At 39.7% G+C, this 20,985-nt stretch overlaps 1 protein-coding gene across 6 annotated transcripts in view; it reads right to left on the bottom strand.

Moving 5' to 3' along the window:
• Positions 1-934: 934 nt before the first annotated feature.
• Positions 935-20,985, bottom strand: part of LRRC8D (leucine rich repeat containing 8 VRAC subunit D) — a 139,425-nt gene continuing 119,374 nt past the window's right edge. For 5 of the 6 annotated variants that reach the window (XM_074266278.1, XM_074266280.1, XM_074266276.1 and 2 more), the window contains exon 3: positions 935-4,490. In XM_074266278.1, the coding sequence (XP_074122379.1) occupies positions 1,912-4,488 (2,577 nt within the window). In that variant the 5' untranslated portion in view covers positions 4,489-4,490 and the 3' untranslated portion in view covers positions 935-1,911. Of the gene's footprint in view, positions 4,491-14,372; positions 18,593-20,985 lie in introns of those variants that run through there. The other variant, XM_074266282.1, reaches the window with a different exon arrangement.

A 20,985-nucleotide genomic window follows, 5' to 3' on the forward strand; every position in this document is an offset into this window, starting at 1 on the left:
GTAACTGTAACATCCCTGTAAAGGGCTGAAACTCTTGAGCCAATGCACTGAAGTGGGACAATCGAGCACTTGAGGCTAATTACCGATTGGACAATATAAGAATATGCTTGGAAAATGGCCCTTCCCACTATCCTGTGCTGGCCCAATCGTTTGGTGTATACAGAGAATTGTGGGAGGGACTAGGAGGTGCAGACTGAGTAGCCGGGGTCACTTCGGTGAGAGAGACCACGAGGTGAGGTCACAGAGATCCTATGTGTACACTCTCTCTTCACTTCTATCACTAAAGACCAAGAATAAAGGCTTTTTCTTATCCTGACTCTGGCTGATTCTAAGATTTCCAGGTTGCTAGCACCATCGCCACACATCCCTTTCGAGGTGAATGTTCCTAGTGTTTTCCTAAATGTGACCTTGCTCAGACATGGTCAAATATAAGAATTACGGCTTATCACTAAATTATCTGGGAAAGGCTAACATTTTCAAAAGTAGATTGAAGTCTCACTTAGTTTTTCATTTGTTATTTACTATCCTACTCATAGCAAAAAGAGTATTTTAACTTACTTTGAGTCAAATGAAACACATGTGGGATCAACTGTGCAATTCTTATTTTTCATCCTTTCATCCTCATTTCTAAAGGATGCACACTTTCTAACTAATGGTAAACCTATCGGATACCGCTGAGAGGATGATAAGTTGTTGAAGTTGTCAGTGTCTTTGTGAAATGACTAACCATGATTGCAGAGGGCTCATGATGAAACATCTTACCCATCTCTTATATACGTAACTTTTGGATGTGACCAATGTGGGATTTTGCCTTGCTTTACTATATGGATTTGTTGCAAAGTTTTTTCTTTCTTTTTCCATTAGAGAGGTAGGAGAGAGAGAGATTTTAATTAATAGAAAAATATAATAAAAAGAAAAACAGCTGGGGTGTATATTTTTAAAAATTGTTTATTTTTTAAAAGCCATATCCCTTAAGTCAGAGCAGCTTGTGATAGTGCTTAGAGAGCAGGTTTCAAAGCCAGAAAGAACTGGATTCAAGTCTTGCCCTGACATATACTGACAGTGTGATGCTGGGCAAATCACCTTAACTGCTCCAAAAGTCTTTTAAACTATATAAGTTGCAGAAAAAGTGTTGATTTGAGTTACAGGGAGAGGGAGGAAGGAGTTCTTCATCTGATAGTTCCCTGTACCAATGAGATCACAGGTATAACACCGTAGACTTGCCTCTTTTCTATATATTGTAGTCCTCAGGAAAGTCAGAGCTATAAAAACAAGCTTTGGCAATACCCTGAGTCAAATGTGTATTAGATATGTACATTTTAGATGGAATAGAATTTGATCCTTTTAAATTGAAGCATAAAGGAAAACAAGAACTGCCCATCACACATGGGCTTTTAGGGGCTCTATTTAATCCAAGTACTGGTCTAATGGTTAAGCCCCAAATAAAGACACCCAAAGAGAGAGTTATATAGTAAGAAAATGTGGATTTAATCATTTACTTTAGCAGGCAAGCAATTTGTAAACATTCAACAGCGGCAGCATCCAAGTTACAATTTAAAAAGAAATCGAGATTAGTGATTATAATTTGTCCTTCCCTTCCCACACACACAAAAAAAAGAAAAAAGAAAAAAGAAAAAAAAAGAAAAAGAAAAGAAAAAAGAAAAGGAAAAAAGAAAAGAAAAAAAAAAGATTTGGAAATGTTGTCTTGAAACACTACGAACACTGAACACTCGGTTACATCTCTTATCAGGCTTCTACTCATTCTCACTCTTGCACTCTCTTTCTCGCTCACTCTCTCTCCTTTAAAGGTGTCTTTCCTCCTAATGCATCATCTTGCAACAACTTGCATACAAGCATTTGCAATCTAGGAAGTCTTTTCCACCCATGAGCATGGGGATGTGTGATCTCCACTCAGATCCCATTTGCAAAAGGGGTGTTTGTGTCTTGGTTCAATGCTTCTTTGACCTCCGTTGGCAAAGTGTCAAAGAGGTGATCTTCCACCACCAGCCCGCTCTTCTTGAGGAGTCGGCACTGCCCCAACTGGGCTGGCAGGCGGTCTAAGCAGTTTCCCTTCAGTTCCAACTGAGTGAGCTGTGAAAACTGACTGATTTTTTCTGGGATCGAGGTGATACAGTTTTGCCCCAGACTCAAAGTCCTCAATTTAATGCATTTAAACAACTGTTTAGGCAGAATGTCCACTTTGTTCCCGGTGAGATGCAAATGCTGCAGGTTCTGGAGCGATCCTATTTCGACTGGGATCACTGAAATGTTGTTGTAGCTCACATCTAAGCATCGGAGTTTCTGTAAACTAAACACGGCCCCGGGCAAGGACTCAAGCTTGTTGTTGGAGAAATAAAGTGACTCCAGATTCTTGACATGAGTAATGGAGGGGGGAATGTTCACAATTTTGTTATGCCATAATTTCAAGCAAGTCAGTCTTTTCAAATGCTGGAAACTGATGATTTCCTCAATTGTGCGTATGTTATTAGACTTCAGATCCAGCTCCTGCAAATTAGAAAGGCTGAAAATGGCATGAGGGATCCTCTCCAGCTCACAGTTCTGGAGCTCCAACTCGGCTACATTCATCATTTTCTTAAGGCTGTTGAGTACCACGAGCTTAGTGCCGTCGTTGTGAATGACTAGTTTTGTGAGATGCGGGGCTACATCGGTGATGTTGGATGGAACTTTGGTCAAATTGCTCTTCACGTGGAGGATTTTAAGGTGCCTCAACTCCCGCAGAGACTCCAGTCCTATCATCTTATTGTTCTCGGAGTTTAAGTTGCCCACCAAGTACAACTCCCGAAGGTTCTTAAGCAAGTACACCCAGGCCGGGATCTCAGCTACATCAGTGAATTTGACATGAAGGCATCTCAAGTGATCTCGGAGGAAGCTAAAAGCCGTCTGTTCCACCTTGGCTGGACAGTGGCAGAGGTGGAGCTCTTGAAGGTTAGTCATCTGGGAAATCTTGGCTGGGATCTTGGCTTCCGGGATGAGCTCCAGCTTGAGTACATCCAAGTCCGTGAGATCAAACACAGCATCGGGGACCCCCGAGAGCATAAAAAGGTGCAGTTCTTGCTTGTCTTGGGCATTGCGAGACACGTGCTGCCGGAGCTTTTCGAATGTCCACTCGTGGTTTAAGCTGATTTCCCTAAGTTTATTTTCACTGACTTCAGACAAGAAGACACCAAAACGCTTGGAGTACAGTTGGTCATACTGGTCGACCATGTGTAAAAGAAATGCAAAGTCATTCTTGACATCTGGAATATCACTAAAACTGCTCTCTTCCCTCACCTTTTCAAAGGAGTATTCCTTCAGAGGTATCCGAAACAACCAGAAGAGGGTATAGAGACAGATAAAACCATAGACGCAGATGATGGAGATGTAACTGATGAGCAGCTTTTTCAACATATAAGCCATGTTGTGGGTACACTCAAACTCCTCATAGCCAGTCAGGTGCTCCACTTTGGGCTTGCAGGTATGCTCAAAGCTGATGGCATTGACAAAGTTAGCCGTGTAACAGAGGATGAAAATGAACTTGGCTGTCTTGATAACAGTCTGGACTACATAGAGTTTATAAATCAGATCACTGTCTTCCACATGGGCGCGGAACTTCCTCACCTTCTCAAAGAGGGCTTTGGCCTGTTCCCCGTCTTTTTTATCGAGAATAGTCATGCTAGGAACCTCAATCACAGGTTTCTCAGCTGAAAACTTAAAGCCAGTTTTGTTGATCATGGGGGTGCTCGCACTGGGGCTCCCTTCATCACTGCTAGTGGACACGTGTTTTGGGAGAGACTGAGCCCCGGTCAACCTCTGCTTGTTCTCCTCTGAATCTTCACACGCTGTTTCAGACAGTGCTTTTGTAGTCCAAGGAGATTCAAAGCACTTTCCTAATATAGAAACAAAATGTTCCACTTTTGAACACGTTTTGGGATATTTGAACCAAAAGTTGCTACTGACCATGAGAATAATAGTATGTATTAGAGCAAGGTAGGGAAAATACTTGGAATACCACGGAAGAGCGAGATGGTAGCACATCTGGTTAATAAATACATATTGCTGGAAATCCAAGTTAGTTTTCCGACCTGTAGGATCTCTGATCTCCTTTCTCACCTCTTGATTTGGGACCGGGGAATCTGTGTGAGGAGAGCTAGTCTTGCTGAGAGGTGAGCCAGAGGTTACGGCAACCGCCTCAGCGGAGGATGTGGGTTTGGCTGTCCACCGGTCTTGGTCTGTGGCGACCTCAAACTTCGGGGCATCAGTGGTCACGTCAGCACTTCCTGATGCAAGGTGTGCTTTTGAATTTACTGAGGATGGCAACACTGGCAGGCAGACCACCTGATCTTTGGTAAGCTGCATGGTTCCGGCAAAGATGGCAACCATCAACATAACAACAGCCAGATAATCCATAAATACATCCCACCATGGTTTCAGGATCCGGTAAGTCGGCTGAATGTCATTGAGAGAGGCAACTTCTGCAAGGGTGAACATTCCTGGAGAAAACAAAAACAAATGACCCGTTACTATAAGGATACAGAACATTCATTTTTCTCTTTAAAAGGGCTTCACACTTTTGGTATCTCTCCCTTTATATAAGCCTAAGTAGGAACTGAGGGAAAGATGTACCCAGAGTCCAAGGAACATGCCTGAAGGAGAGAAGAAACAGAGTGAAGTTATTTTAGTTCTTTCTTTGACTTCCTCTCCTTATCTTTTGAGGAATGATGGATCAGAAAATGGGTATAGGAGGACAGCAGGAGGAAATGCGTATTTAGGTACTTCCTGAATATCTTCTATTTGCTAAGCAGAGTGGGATGTTGGATACCTTTAGGAATTCTTCACTTTCCTCATCTACAAAATACTGGGGCTGGACTAGATGACCCGAGACATCTGGCTGGCTCTAAATCTATGATACTATGATCCTACTTGGGGAGATATAGCTACACACAAGAAGACTACTATTAACATAAAGCAGGATTGGATAAATGCCAAATGTAGTATATATATATATATATATATATATATATATATATATATATATATATATATATATATATATATATATATATAGTCTGTCTGTTCATCTATCTACTATCCATCCATCCACCCATCCATTGGTCCATCCATTCTACAATAGTACCACCTGTCCATCCATTTATCTATCTATCTATCTATCTATCTATCTATCTATCTATCTATCTATCTATCCATCCACCCATCCATTCTATATAGTACCATCTGTCCATCCATTTATCTATCTGTCTATCCTATTTATCTACCTAGGCTTTCTATTTACTATCCATCCACCCACTATCAATCTATCTCTCTCTATCCCACCATCCACTCATCCATTCTTCAATACCATCTACCATCTATCCATCCATCCATCTATCCATCCAGTTTTTCTATCTATCCTGTCTGTCTACTATCCATCCATCCATGCATCTATTTGTCTGTCCAAGCATTAGTCCTGTCTATCTACCATCCATGCATCCATGTATCCATCAATCCAATCTTCAATACTGTTTTCCATCCATCCATTTATTCATCCATCTATCCTGTTTATCTACTATCCATCCATCTATCTATCCATTCATCAGTCTATCCGTTCCAATACTTCTACCATCCATCCAATTTTCTATCTATCCTATTTATTTATCTAGTCTTTGTCTATTTGTCCTGTCTATTATCCATTCATCTATGCTTCTGTCTGTCCATTCATAAGTCCTATCTATCTATCAATCATCTGTCTGTCCATCCATCCATCCATTCATCCATCTATCTATCTTGTCTATCTTTCTAGTCTTTCTGTCCTTCTATACTATCTATCTCTTTCTGGTTACTATCTTTTTAGAATCATGAGATTTAGAGCATCGGGAAGTTAGAAGATATCTTGTCCATCCCTCATTTTACAGAAGAAAAAAATGAAACCCAAAGGTTTCTGATGTGTCCAAGGTCATAAAAGTATTGTCAGAACCAGGACCCAAATGTAGGTTCCGAGTCCAAATCAGGTGCTCATTCCCTAGTTTGGTAATAAGTGAAATTTTACACTTAGAGATTTACTTCTTTGGCTTAAGCTGAATAGAGGATTGGTCCACCATTAAAAAGTAAATACCCTTGAAAGAGGTTAATATTAAACTTTGTGAAAATACATGACTTTATGTGAATGAATTCATCCGTCAACTACTTTTTTGGAAAATAAGTTTTGTTAGGGAAAGTTGGTAGGACAGAAAGACAAGGGCACATATCTAGCAGTTCTGGGGCTATACCCAGCATCAAATTGAGCAAGAGAAAGGGCATCAAAAATGGGGTAGGGGAGACTAGGGATCTTGAAGAAAATGGTCTTTTAAAGTTTAAAAAGAAATAAATGGATTTTACTGATGTTATTTATTTTTTTTGTTTGCAAAGTATCTCTTCCTTTCTCCTACCCCACCACAAAATTTTCTTTTTAGAAGTCTCTCTGTAACAAAGCAAAATAGCTAAGAAGAAAATGGTTCTTATGGAACAGGAATTCTTATCTTTTTTGTGTTTTGGACCCTTTTGATGACTATCTGATGAAGAATAGGAATGGCTCATAATTGTGTTTTAAAATGCATAAAACAAAATACATAGAAATAAAAAGGAAACTAAAGAAACATAGCTATTGAAATACATTTTTTTAAAAAGCTCCTGAAGGGGGCAGCTAGTGGTGCAGTGGGTAGAACACCAGCCCTGAAGTCAGCAGGATATAAGATCAAATCTGGTCTCAGACACTTCACACTTCCTAGCTGTTTGACCCTGGGCAAGTCACTTAACCCCAATTGCCTCAGGAAAAGAAAATGTTCCTGGACCCCAAATGAAGAATCTCTACTATAGAATGATCCATAGAGAAACAACACATACCACACTTAGTTCAGTACATTCCCATCTTTTAAAAGATATCATGGTTCATGATCAGCTCTCAAAGATCATGATGGCTTTTTTCAGTTACTAAGAGTTTAAATTCTTTTTAGGTTAATTTCCAATCATAGTTAGGCCTGGGTCCTGAATCAGGATCATCTATTGTTGCTCTCTAAGGAATCGCTTAGAATTTTCAAATGGGCTGCAGTTTCAGGCTGGTTGAGCCTTGCACCATGGGGTCAAAGTTCTAGAAACACAGAGCCAAAGAGAGGTGACTAATTCCTTATTTAACCAAAATTATGGGTACATGTTCTCAAAGTTGAAAAGCTCACACGGTAGCTTACGTGAGCCAGATCATTAGTACCACACCGGTATGTGGGCCGAGACTTACTGGAAAGACTATGTAAGAGCAGGTTAAAGGTTTAACCTGTTCTGTGTCACGGACCCCCCTTCACAATTATTGCTTAAAATGCATAAAATAAAATATGGCAAGTTAGAAAGGAAGCTAATTCTATTAAATGCAATTATGTTATATTTTTTAAAAAGATTTTAAAAGTATACAGATGCTAGGCAAAGAAGCTCTGGATTATGATTTCTTATTGCTATTAAGGTTCTTCTTGATACTGCACAAAAGATATTTTGAAATCTATAAACATCCACATCTGGTTTATTCTCACCGAACATTACACCAGCATAACTCCAAATTTAATTACCTCAATAATTGCTGGCCTTTCTCACAACACCCACAGATTACTTACAGAGCCAACGTGGTGGTGATGCATAATTATCCTGTTTCATTGTTTATCTCTTCTTTAAAATTTTTCACCAGGCTGATATCTGTGGAGTATTCCTTTCCTGGTCACTAGATTACCCAAACTGGCCACCACTAACCACCAGCTGGCAGATGTAAACTGCGCTTATTTACGGCAGCAACTAAGCTACTAACATCATCACACTTCAGCCTTTTCATGAAGAAACAAATGTGTAAAATGGCAAGTAACACAAATGGAATCCAAACCTACTTCCCTAGCAGAAATATACCTAAACCCAGTGCTTCTTTACTTGTAATTTGTAAGTTTTAACTTCTCGATTCAAATCACATGGTCACCACATCCTGCTTTCGTAGGATGTTCCGAGTTCCAGTTTAGCTGTTATATTTCTATCTGGCGTCCTTTACTTCAAAAAGCATTAGCATAGAGTTATTTAAAATGAAACTAGCAGGGCTACTTGAAACAAAAGCAAAATGGCAAATGCTCAAGATTCTGAGAATACCTACACCTTCTAGCATGTAAATTCATTCGGGGCCAGGACCACGTCACATTGAGCCCCAGGAATTATCAGTATGGCATCTTATATGAGGGGCTCAAGGTTTATTCATTTTGAAATTACCATATTTAAATCTACCAACATCTGGGAGCCAGGTTTAAAACCTACTGTCTGATTATTGCCATGTTTTAAGTATGTATGAGTTTATACATACATAGATACATAATAATGATATATGCATATATGGGGAGAAGAAAACAAGTATGTGTAGATATAAATGAACATTCTATATAATATGCAAATACACATGCTTTTATTATCACATAATTATATTATGTGTTTACATACACACACATTTTTCTCCTCACATCCTTTAATCAATTCTCATACACACATATCCATGTGTATATATATAATTTTCTTTTTCTTTTGCTGAGGCAATTGGGGTTAAGTGACTTGCCCAGGATCACACAGCTAGGAATAAGTGTCTGAGGCCAGATTTGAACTCAGGTCCTCCTGACTTCAGGACTGGTGTTCTATCCACTGCTCCACCTAGCTGCTCCTATAATTTTCATATGTATACCTTTCTCATATGTATGTAAACACAAATGCAATTCTCATATATACAAATAATTATATGCATAATTACTAAATATGTATATGCGTGTATATATGCACGTTTTGAACACACCTGTATTCAAATAAATGCAAGGGGAAAACATTATATGAAAAATCCAAAGTAAAGAGTTAAGAATTTTGATCAATGCAGTAACAACAAATATTAATTTAAAAGGACTGGTAAGTTGGTCTTCCAGCTTGTCAGAAGAGCTGATAGACCAGAGGTATGGAATAAAGCAAATATTTACAGATATGGTTAAAAAAAATATGGTTTACAGATATGGTTAAGTTGATTTCCTTGATTATAATTTTTTGTTGAATGGGGTACATGCAGTATTTCTGGTGGAGGGTAAAAAATCATTGGGAAGTAACAGTGACATAAAAAAGAAAATAAAACAATTACAAATAAATCAAACTTCCTTTGTGACAACATTCCATTAACAAACCCTTGTTAAATATCTACGAGATGCCAGCCATTGTGCTAAGTGTAAGTAAATAAATACACACAAAGTAGTATTAAGGGATTCTCAAACACAAGACCCTGGCACGTAGGTCTATCAGTTAATGAACATTTATTAGGTGCTTACCATGTGCCAGGAACTGTGTTTAAACTAAGGGAGACGGGAGATACGGTGCCCTGTGAAAGGATGGCAAGCTGGCCAATAATGCTGGACCAGAGAGTAAAGTGTGAGGAGGGGAGTAAGGTATGAAACAACCAGAAATAGGAAAGGGCTGTGTGGTAAAGAGCTTTAGATGCTAACGTAGGATGTTTTATGCAAGCTATTCCAAAAGTATTTATGCAGTTTTAAGCTTTAATAGCTGGGGGACATCTTGTATTCAATCCTGGAGGTAACGGAATGACTAGATTATTATGTGGTGGGGGATAGTAGTACTGACATGGTCAGACCATGGTTAGAGAGGGAAGTTGGGGGCAGCTCGGTGGCATGGTGGAGAGAGCACCAGCCTAGAAGTCAGGAGGACCCGAGTTCAAATCTGGTCTCAGACACTTAACCTAGCTGTGTGACCCTGGGCAAGTCACTTAACCCCAGCCTCAGAGAAAAAATAGAGGGAAGCTGAGAAAGGTGAGACAGGAAGTCCAATTCAGAAGCCATTGCAATAGTCCAAGTAAAAGGTGATGAAGACCCAAACTGGGCTGGTGGAAAGAAGAGAACACATAGGAGTAACATAGTTGAGGGAAATAAATAGCAAAATGTGACAGTAATTAGAAAGGAGAAAGAGAAAGGAATGGGATACTGATGCTCTGACCTCAATGAATGGAAGGACAGTGGTGAACTCAGGAGTACTGGGAAAGAACTGGGAGGGAAGGTTTGGGGGAGGGGAAGATAATGAACTCTGCTTTGAAAGGGTTGTTATAGGAGATAATGATTCGACATCTAGTCTGAGATACCCCATACGTGTTGGTGACGAAGGACTAGAGATCTGGAGAAATCCTGGGGATCCCTCTCTCCTGCCACATGTCTGTCTGTACGTGTGTATATGCATACGTACATGTATGTATTACGTAGTCTCATTCCTGTTGTCCTTACCAAGCTCTTATTAGCTACCCTGCTTGGATGATGATATTGGGGACACACATCCATGTATATGTATGTATGTCTACATGTATGTATATAATGCAAATAGTATAGATATATGTATGTCTATATACACATATGTATATAGATATATCTCTCTATAGGTATAAAGATGCATAAATATACACATACATTTATTTATATACAGAATAGATATAGATTATAAATTATTAAATCTATATAAACAATAATGAATCATATGCATAGAGATAATGGAATCCATCAAAGCTAAAAAAAAAGGTCACCAATGGGAACGTATAGAGAGAAAGGAGAACAGCCCTTCAGGACAGAGACTTGGTGGCCCCCCGAAGTTGAGTGGTCTGCCAATGATGAGGATCCAGCAAAAGAGCATGAGCAGCAGAAGGCGAACCAGGGAGAACGGTTCCAAGAGCCCAGACAGAGAGAGAGAAAAGAAGTCACTGCTTCTGAGAAATCAAACAGGATGAGGACTGAGAAGAGGCCATTAGATGGGGTAAATTAAGAGCTCACCGCTAACTCTGCAGACAGCTGTTTTAGTTGAATGGTGGTGGGTGGACATCTAGACTGAAGGGCCTTTTGAAGAGAGTGAGAAGAGAGGAGATGGATACATAGATCCTGTGTTCCATCTCCTCCAAAAGAGTAAATCCTTAAGAGCAGAGACAATTTTTGTTTTTGTATTATATGCTGGGATCAACACCGTGCTTGGCAGAGTGCACCAATGGATGGAGCATGCTGGTTTCAGAGTCAAGAAGCCTTGAATTAAAATCACTGACTGTATGAATCTGGGTAAATCATTTAACTCTCCTCCACTTTAACATCCTCTCATCTGTAAAATGGGAATAATAATGGCAACTTCCTTCCTGGGCTGCTGGGTGGATCAAATGAGATAACATATGTATAATACTTTGCAAATCTAAAAGCATATGTAAATGCCAGCTATTATTATTCTATATGTGCTTAATAAATATTTGTTGAACTGTTATTAAATTCTTGCCTAAGACAGAATATTGGAAAATCTGCTAGTTATTTCCTTCTTAAGCACCTTTTTCCCTTCAGCATTCATGATAATGAGGCAACACGGTTAGTATGTTGAGGAGACTCATCTTGTTTACACTTTTGAGTCTCTCCCAGGGCCTAGCAGAGAAGTCCATGGAAATCACAGTCGTCAGAATTGAACAAAAAAAGAGCTTTTTCTCCCATCTCCAATTCTGGCTTGACAAGCAGGGTGGCTAATGAGAGTTTTTTAAGGACTGCAGCAGTGACAGACCACCCTATTTTGATCATGGTCCCCAGGTGTTTCGCATCTGAAGAAGACAGGATGAGAACACTGAGCTACAGATAAACAAAAGGTCAAAGAACTCGGGCCTCAGTCCCTGGGTACTCGTCGACTTCCAAGGCTTGTCAAGGGAGAAAAGACTGTGAAAGTAGGTTACCTTTGTGGCCTAATTACCAAAATGCTTGCTACAGCTCAACTTGCAAAAGAATGATCACCCATGAACATATGATGTACAGCATAAAATAAGGATTGGGATGCTTTAAAAATGCATTTGCCCAACATTCATCTCCACAACAAAGGGGATGTGTCCCTAAAGAGGGAATTACAAGGTATTTTGCAGGTATAAAAAGATTATACAAAACGATTAATGCAAATATATTTTATAATCTCTGGTATAAGGATTATTAAAATTGATCAATCAACAAATGTTAATTAAGCACCCACTATGTGTCAGGATGGGCTAGGCATTGCAGATAGAAACAAAAATAAAAGATAGTATCTATTCTCAAGGAGGTCATGTGTAATCATAAATAAATGGATGGATGGATGGATGGATGGATGGATGAATACTAGATAGACATATTAAGATAGATAGGTGGATCTAGATCTAGATCTAAATATAGATACAAGATAAATTGGAGAAATCAGTAGTGGAAAAGGAAATACTGAGAATTAGGAAAACTTCTTTTAGAGAAGAAAGACAGAAATAGGGAGATGAGGAGAGAGAAGATTCTGGGCATATGAACGCCCAGGAAAAAGTAGTCAGGAAATGGAATGTCTTATTTGATCCTGGTGATGCTAAGAAAGCACTTTAGGAAGACAAATTGGTATCTGGGAAATGGAGTACGGAGCAAGACAGAATGGAATGGGAGAGAGACCAGCCAGGAGGCTAGTGCAATAGTGTGGATGAGGTGATGAGGGCCTGCAGTATATTGGAGCAGTGCCAGAGAAGAGATGGGCATCTTTGAGGCTACCAAGGTAGGAATCACAGGTCTTGGCAACAGATTGAATATGGGGAGAGATTAGAAAGAATGAGGAGTTGAGGAAGATATCTAGATTTGGCACCTGGGTGAAATTATAACAGGGCCCTCAATAGTTAACAGGGAAATCTGCATACAGGAATGAAAGTTACTGCGTTTAGTTTTAGACACACTGAGGTTTCCATATCCATAGGCCATCCAGTTTGAGATGGCAGCTGAAGATGGCAGATTGGAGATCAGGTGAAAAGGAGAGGCTAGATTAGTAGATCTGAGAATCATCAGCACAGAAATAATCTTTCAATCTATGAAAGTTGATGAAATCAATAATGGAAATAGTATCAAGCCTTATTGGGCATGAACTGGGTGAAGATCCACCACGGGAGCTCATTCGGAGAGACAATATACAACTAATTGTATATGTCGTGAGAGGAAGAGAAGGAGGGGTGAGTGAGATCAGAGAAATCCAGAGAGGAGACAGTGTTAAGAAGAGGATGATCACTAAGAGGGCAAGGGTAAGGACTGAAGAAAGACCAGGAAATTTGGCGATTGGATTAACTGGTGATTCTGGAGTCATCATTTTTGATGGATGAATGGCAAGGTTGGAAGCCAGACAGGAGAGAAGCGAAGAGAAGAATGAACAGAAAAGGGGAAAAAAAAAAAAAAAAAAAAAAAAAAAAAGGCTATCTAAACCCTCATCTCTAAAAACAAGTAATGAAGAAATATAAAAGAACAAATCTTATCCTAGACAGTTATAAATGAAAGATGTTTACTTTAAATCCTTAAATCTGGTGCTAGTGGGTATCAGGTGGTTTAACACATAAGAGGTACTTGATAAATACTAGTTTGTATGAGATAACAGTAGTATGGGCTGGTTTTATTCTAGTTTACATGCACACATGAGAAGGATCTAAGATTTCATCAGCATAGGGAATTCCTGGGGTGGGGCCCCTCTACCAATGCAGATTGCAAGCTGTTTATGATTTAATAGAAGCAGCTCTGCTGGAGTAATTGCAGAGCTGGCTGGGTGACTGTGGTCAATTAAATTCCTAGTGCTCTAGATGTCTAAAATTGCCATGAAGTTCTGCTGGTGAAAGGAGTTTCCTTGACTGGGAGTGCTTCAAATCAGTGAGTCCACAGGTACTTTCCTTAATTCTATGCCTTAGTACAGTGGTCCTCAAACTTTTAAAATAGGGGCCAGCTCTCTGTCCCTCAGACTGTGGGAGGGCCGGACTATAGGAAAAACAAAAGCTCCCGCTCTGTCTCCGCCCCTCAGCCCACTTGCCATAACCAGGCGGGCGCATAAACGTCCTCAGTGCAGCATCTGGCCTGGGGCTGCAGTTTGAGAACCCCTGCTTTAGTAGGTCCGTCCTGGAAAGTTCCCAGAAGCACTGAGGAGTTAGAGTGCTCCCATGTGCCCAGTGAGTATTCGGTGTCAGAAGCAGGATCTGAATGCACGTCTCCCTGACTTCCAAGTCCATGCCCAATCTGTTATGGCCCGTTGCCTTTTATTCTAAATTCCATTAGACCTTTTCTGCAGTAAAAGGAAAAATGCCTTTTTTATATCACAGACTCTCCTGACTGTCTGATGAAGCCTTTTCAGAATAATGCCTTTAAAAACACAAAAGATTTCAAAAGAAATCAGTTTTACTAAAATATAGTTATCAGTTCCTCCCCTCCCCACTAAAAAACAACCTAGAAGCCACCCAAGAAAATAGATCCAGACACCAAAGAGCTGACTGCAAAGATGGTGAAACTGTAACACCACAGGGACAGTGGGGGAGCTACCTTTTCTTCCTGGTGCCCTCCGTCAAAGTGGGAGCCGCCTGCCAAAGTCCCCAGTCTCACATACCAGAAGCAGTTCTGGCCAGGGAGGTCTTCTCCTCAAGTCTCAGGGAAAGCAAATCTTCCTATCCCGCCCGCTCCCCTGTCAGGCAGCTCCAGCCCATCTCCTGCGCGACACCTTCCCAAGATCATCACCGCTCCCCCTGGAAAACCTTTGTATTTGCATGTTTTTGTATTTACTTCTACACGTACATGTTTTCCACAGCCTCCCCTTCATCACCACTCCCCCTATCATTTAGGAAAAAAACTCCTCGAGGGCAGGGGAGGCTTACTTAGTCTTGTCTTTTTATCCTCTGAAATTAACCCGCGGTCCAGCACACAAGAAGCTTGAGACGCAAGAGACTCCAGAGACCAGTTAGGACAATCCTCTCAAATTTACAGATGAGGAAACAGGCCATGGAAGGTCAGACAACTTGCTCAATGTCACCAATCTAAACAACTGAAATAACTGTTTTCAACAAAAAGTTACTTGGGCCAGTCAGGAGAGAGGCAGTATGGTTGGATTTGGGTTCAAAGGTCCTGGGTTCAAATCTCAGTTCTATTATTTAGTAGTTGTGAGACCCTGAAATCACTTCACCTCAGGGGGAGGGGCCCTCAGTTTCCTCATCTGTAAAATGGAATCACTTCACTTCAGGTAGAGGGGCCCTCAGTTTCCTCATCTGTAAAATGGAATCACTTCACTTCAGGTAGAGGGGCCCTCAGTTTCCTCATCTGTAAAATGGAATCACTTCACTTCAGGTAGAGGGGCCCTCAGTTTCCTCATCTGTAAAATGGAGTTGGATTAACTGGCCTCAGAGGTCCATTTCAACTTTAGATGTGTGATTCTAGCTAGCAAAAATAGTAGATTAAATTAGAATAGCTGTCATCTATCGATAGAACACGAGGTTCCACCTACCATGGACTTGATACTTGTTCTTTTTATATCAAACTCCCACCTAATTTACGGGTGACTCAATATGTCAATAAGCATTTAAAGAGCGCCAGTCACTGTACTAATGTCTGAGGATACAAAGAAAGGCAAAAACGTAGCCCCTGCACACAAGCTCGTAGTCCAGCGGGGGAGTCAGCAAACAAAAAATTTGTATAAACAAGTAGTCCAGTGGCTGGGCCTGAATCTGAGTTGAAATACTGTCTCAGACACTCACGAGGTATTTGACCTTTTTTAGTCACATAAAACCATTTACCTCAGTTTCTTCAACTGTAAAATGGGAACAATAGCACCTACCTTTCTAGGGCTGTTGAGAATCAAATGAGAAAATAATTGTAAAGCACTGAGCACAGTGCCTGGCACGTGGTGAACACAATAATGCTTACTTTCTTCCCCTCATTTGAAAGGGCTTCAAAAGATGCCTATTGCTTCTCTCATTAATATTTATATATAATATTTATTTGTGGGGAAGATTAAATTATTTTTCTATCTTCAAAACAGGATTTCAGTGACGAATATTTTATTTTTGTATAGATAACCACAGGAAATCTGACTTCTCAAAAAATTAGACTTTTTTTCTTTTTTTAAGAGGCAAAGAACTTTCCAAAAGAAATGTCTGTTCATTTTATGGCAATGTTTAAGAAACAACAACTTGAAGAATTCTGTAATTTTCAATTTGGAACTAAATTATGAAGTAGGCTTCACAAAGGAATAGCTTTACGAAACTCCCGAGTACCTACTGTGTGCAGGGTATTGTCCCCAGAAGCTAGGAACACAGGTGGATGGAGACTGGCATACTCTGCCATGGCAGTTACCCGAGACCTTGAAACACACCCAATTAATCCAGGGGAAGAATTCTAGGAGCTCGGCCCAGCCTCAGAGTTATGACTCAGGGTTATAAAAATCTACATCTACAGCGACAGCTTGTAAATCCCCAGAGTTGTGTTTAAAATCTAAATCTCAAACTAGAAAAACAAGCTCCTTTCTTACCCATATTTTAAAAACCAGATTCATCTATCTGCATTAGAGCCCAATAATAACAACCTCATTCAAAATAGCTATCAAATATTTTTAAAGAATGTTAAATAGAAGGATCAAATGTCTGAAATTTATTGAAGAAAGGTGAAAACACAAAAGGTACATTGCCTTCATTTGATCGACCAAAACTTAATTTTCCAGGTCAGCAAACAGCAGAAACTAAGCAAAATATCAACCTCCCTCTTCTCTTCGATGATACACAAACAAGTTTTGGTAGTGGGTGGGGATATTTCCTCTTTTCCTTAGAGTTTTTAAAAAGCATAGACCTTTGCTGTGATTTTAATGAGCAAGTTTAATGAGCATCAGCAGTGGCCGACACAGTCCACCCAACGGGCAGATGGAGAAAGAAACTCAGAAGCTCGCTCACTCATTCTCTTTCACCTGAAATTGCCAAATAAAAAAGGCCAGGGGAGATGAAATGTAAATTCAAGAAGAGGATGGATATACTTACTGTACTCTCACCATCTGCTTCCCAAATCAAAACCTGGAACTCAAAATTCAGAAGGGAAAGGAAGAGTACACAGTGTTGACTGCTAGTAAATTTATAAAAACAACACAGTAAAATGGACGGGCTTCTCTCAACATCCCCATATTTTACAAATCACACCTATTTTTAGTGCCACAGAAGAAAATCTAATTGTACATGGTACTGTATGTTATACCAGGGTTTCTTAAATTTTTTCCACTTGTGATCCCTTTTTGCCCAAGAAATTTCTACATGACCTCAGGTATATAGGTATAAATCAAACATACTGATAATAAATCACAATTTTATGACCCCCACATTCAGTTATAAGACCCCATATGGAATCATGAGTCATAGTTTGAGAAGTTGGGTGCTATGGGACTTATACATAGATGGCGTTTTGGCTGTTTTAGAAATATTTCACTAATTACACTTTGATAACTGTGCCCATGTAAAAATACCCAAGTGGGGACTCCTCAAAAATGTCTTAACTGAATAAAACATCTTTTCTAAAATCTACCTTTACTGAATTATATTTTCCTAATGTCATACACTTGTATTAAATGGCCTGGAGTCAAGAAGAAGAGTTCAAATCAGACCTCAGGCGCTGACTAATTGTGAGATTGGAAGCAAATGCTTATTTGCCTCAGTTTCCTCACCCATAAAACGAGCTGGAGAAGGAAATGGCAAACCACTCCAGTATCTTTGCCAAGAAAACTCCCAAATAGTCACGAAGAGTCAGACATGATTGAAAAAATTGAACAACAACATAGATCACACTTTTATTTCTGGACCACCAAAAACTTTAAAATATCTTTGCATTTAAATAGTGAGTTCCTCAAAGCCAGGGATAGTTTTTGCTTTTATGTGTATCATCAGCACTTAGCACAGTGCCTGCCTCGTACATAATAAGAGCTAAAATAAATGTACTTATATATGATGATAAAAATTACAAAGTACTGTGAAATAAAGGGCTCTACACAGTCACATTTATCGTTAGATATCTCGCTTCTTTTACAAGATAACGCTAACCAAAGGGACTAATAATTTAAAAACAGATTAATAACACACATGGAAGAAAAACTGTAAGATATTAGGGTGAGGTAAATGTTAGTTGGATGAACAATATCCTCAGAGCTTTCTGAATTTCTTCAAAAGTGAAACATACTGATGTTTTCTTGTTCCTTCCTCCTGTTGTTTCCAAAAGTCAAGGTCTATTTCTGACAAGATATAAATGGCTGTCATACCCATGCACAACACAGACTCTTATAAGAAAATTTTCAAGCTTCATTCCACATGGCCTCGGATGTGAAAGTTTCTTCCACAAAGCCCTGTTAGCAAATGCATTTTCCTGATATCAGAGTTATCCCCTGACCACACGAGTTCATGTCTTTGCCTGATATCTTCATGTGTGATATTGGGTGAGGAAGTGATTTCTGTTTATAGGACATGATTTTCCTCATATGGAAGAGGAGGGATCTGAACTAGACAAACAGACATTTTCTTCCCCTCATCCCTGGCCCTTCAGCTCAGTTTAAATCCTGGCTTTGATTTTGATGACTTGCATATCCTTCAGGTGAGCTGCTCAGTAATCTGGGTCTTGACTGTCTCATCTGTAAAATGAGGGGATTGAATTAAATGATCCTCAGGATGTCTTTTAGTTTTGAGAATTCTGATCCCATGGCCCATAAACAGCAGCTAATAGGTCTTAGGACTTCTACACGTGAAGTAAATACAACACAACATTCATAATCTCAGAAAATAGTGTTTTAGGGCTGTCTACATGGTCACCTTCAGCCCATTTTTGCCCTGTGTCATGGCTGCTCTCTTCTCATATACTGCTACAACTTAATTTTAAATAAACAAAAACCATTCAGCACTTTTGAAGGAAGTTCTCAAAACAATGGCCAGATGACAATTTAACAAATTTAACAATCAAGTCAAGTTGAAGCTTCCCTTGGGACCAGTGGTGTGACCAACACTCTGGATGGAGAGCTATTAACCAGCCCCTAGTGTTAATCCCAAAGAATCAAAAAGGAACAATGGAACTTATTCCAGGTGGGGCTACCAGCCCAGAACAACCAACTTCTTTTAGGGTATATGTATACAATCAATTTTTAAAGTATTTCTATGAGTCATATTGGGAAAGAAAAAATAGAACAAAAAGGAAAAACTCAAGAAAACAACCAAAAGGGTGAACATTGTTGTTTGTCCTTGGTTCTCAAAGAGGTCCACGACATCAGGGAGGGGATGCCGTGACTTGCAAATGAATTAGATTTAAGTGAGGGAGGCTTGTGCAAGATTGCCTGTCTCACTTTACTCTCCAGAGTCATCAGGATCCACACATCAAGATGACTGGAGGTGGCGCTGGATGCAATGGGAGACCTTGGCCTTTCTAAGCTAAGGGCTTCAACAGGTTTCCGTTTGACTGAGGTCCCATCCATTCAGTGTAGCAAGGTAGGTAGCAATAATATGTCTTGATCCACACCCAGACTTGACAGTTCTTTCTGTGGATATGGATAACATTTTCCATTCAAAGTCTACTGGAATGATCTTGGATCTATCATAGTTGATCACCACACAATGTTGTCGTTATTATGTTTTCCTGGTTCTGCTCACTTCACTCAGCATCAGCTCATGTAAGTTTCTCCAGGCCTCTCTGAAACCATCTTGCTGATTGTTTCTTACAGAACAATAAGATTCCATTCCATTCATATACTTTAACTTATTCAGCCATTCCCTAACTGATGGGCATCCACTCAGTTTCCAGTTCTTTGCCACTACAAAAAAGGGCTGCCACAAACGTTTTTGCACATGTAGGTCCTTTTCCATCTTTTAGATCTCTTTGGGATACAGCCCCAGTAGTGATATTGCTGAATCAAAGGTCAACCAACTTCTGAAAGGGACCATAGGGCCATCAGGCTTGGGGAAACATCTCCTTCAGCTTTCTCTCTGGGGTCACCTCCTTAATGATTCCCAGCAATGTTCCAGCAGAGTCACCTGTCTCCCTCCCTAACAGACCTGGTAGCCCTTTGTTCTAACCACTGCCATTACAGCAAGAAAGCCCTCGGGGGAAAAAAAAGAACTTTTCTGACAAATGTCCATATTTCACTGCAATACATGAAATCCAGCAAGAGTTCTTCCAGTAGCAACTTACTCCAAAAATGGTTTCTATCTCTTCTTCCAAAGGAATGCCTACCTTTGCTCTATGTTCAGCACACCTCCCTTATCAAGAGCATTCCAACAATCAACTCATTTATTATCTGGAGAGGATGCTGGGAGGCACAATGGACAGAGCACTAGATGTGGATTGAGGAAGACTTGCATTCAAAGTTCTGAGACAAAGCAGGTCTCTTAACCTTCCAGTAAATTTTCTTATCTGTAAAACTAGAAGGCCAATAACACAACTACCTCTAAGAGTTATCTAGTCAGATAATGTCAAGATAGCAAAAGGAAGGCATGGGTCCTCTGTGGAGGGTTTCTGCCATGACAGTTCCCCAAAGGGAGCAAGTGTGTATGAACTGTGGCTTTCCATACATAAAGATGTCCCCCTTGGAGATATCCAAATAATACATAGGTGCTTTAAGGTGAATGGCTATTTGCAAGACTACAGGAGAATTTTTTTTTTTTTTAAATATCACAGAATTCTAAATTTGGAACTGGAAAGGACCTTAGAAATTATCTAGTTCAACCTTGCTCATTTTATAGTTGGGGAAACTGAGGCCCAGAATGACTAAGTGGCTTGGTCAAAGTCACAAAGGTACTCATCTGATACTCTCTGCCTCCCAATCCAGGATCTTTCCATTGTACTTCCCTCTCTATATTCACTTTTTAAAAAATGGATTTCCCTTTATTCTCCCGCTCTCCTCAGGAAGTTTTAATCACTTCACTCTTGATAAAAGTTTAAGCCTGTGATGGAGGGGAAAAAACAAAAAATAAAAACCAACTAAGGAGTGATGTCTTACAATTTGTTTTAATATGTTCAATAGATCAAGTATTGATGTTTCAAAATGCCTAATAATTTAAATATATGGAGAACCTAGAAATAGCTAGATATTTAAGTGAAGATGAACCTAAATGACTCTTGAGTTTTATAGCACTGAAATCTTATAAAAGGAACAGAA

Source organism: Sminthopsis crassicaudata, chromosome 4 (assembly GCF_048593235.1).
Source record: "Sminthopsis crassicaudata isolate SCR6 chromosome 4, ASM4859323v1, whole genome shotgun sequence".
Taxonomy (NCBI): Eukaryota; Metazoa; Chordata; class Mammalia; order Dasyuromorphia; family Dasyuridae; genus Sminthopsis; species Sminthopsis crassicaudata.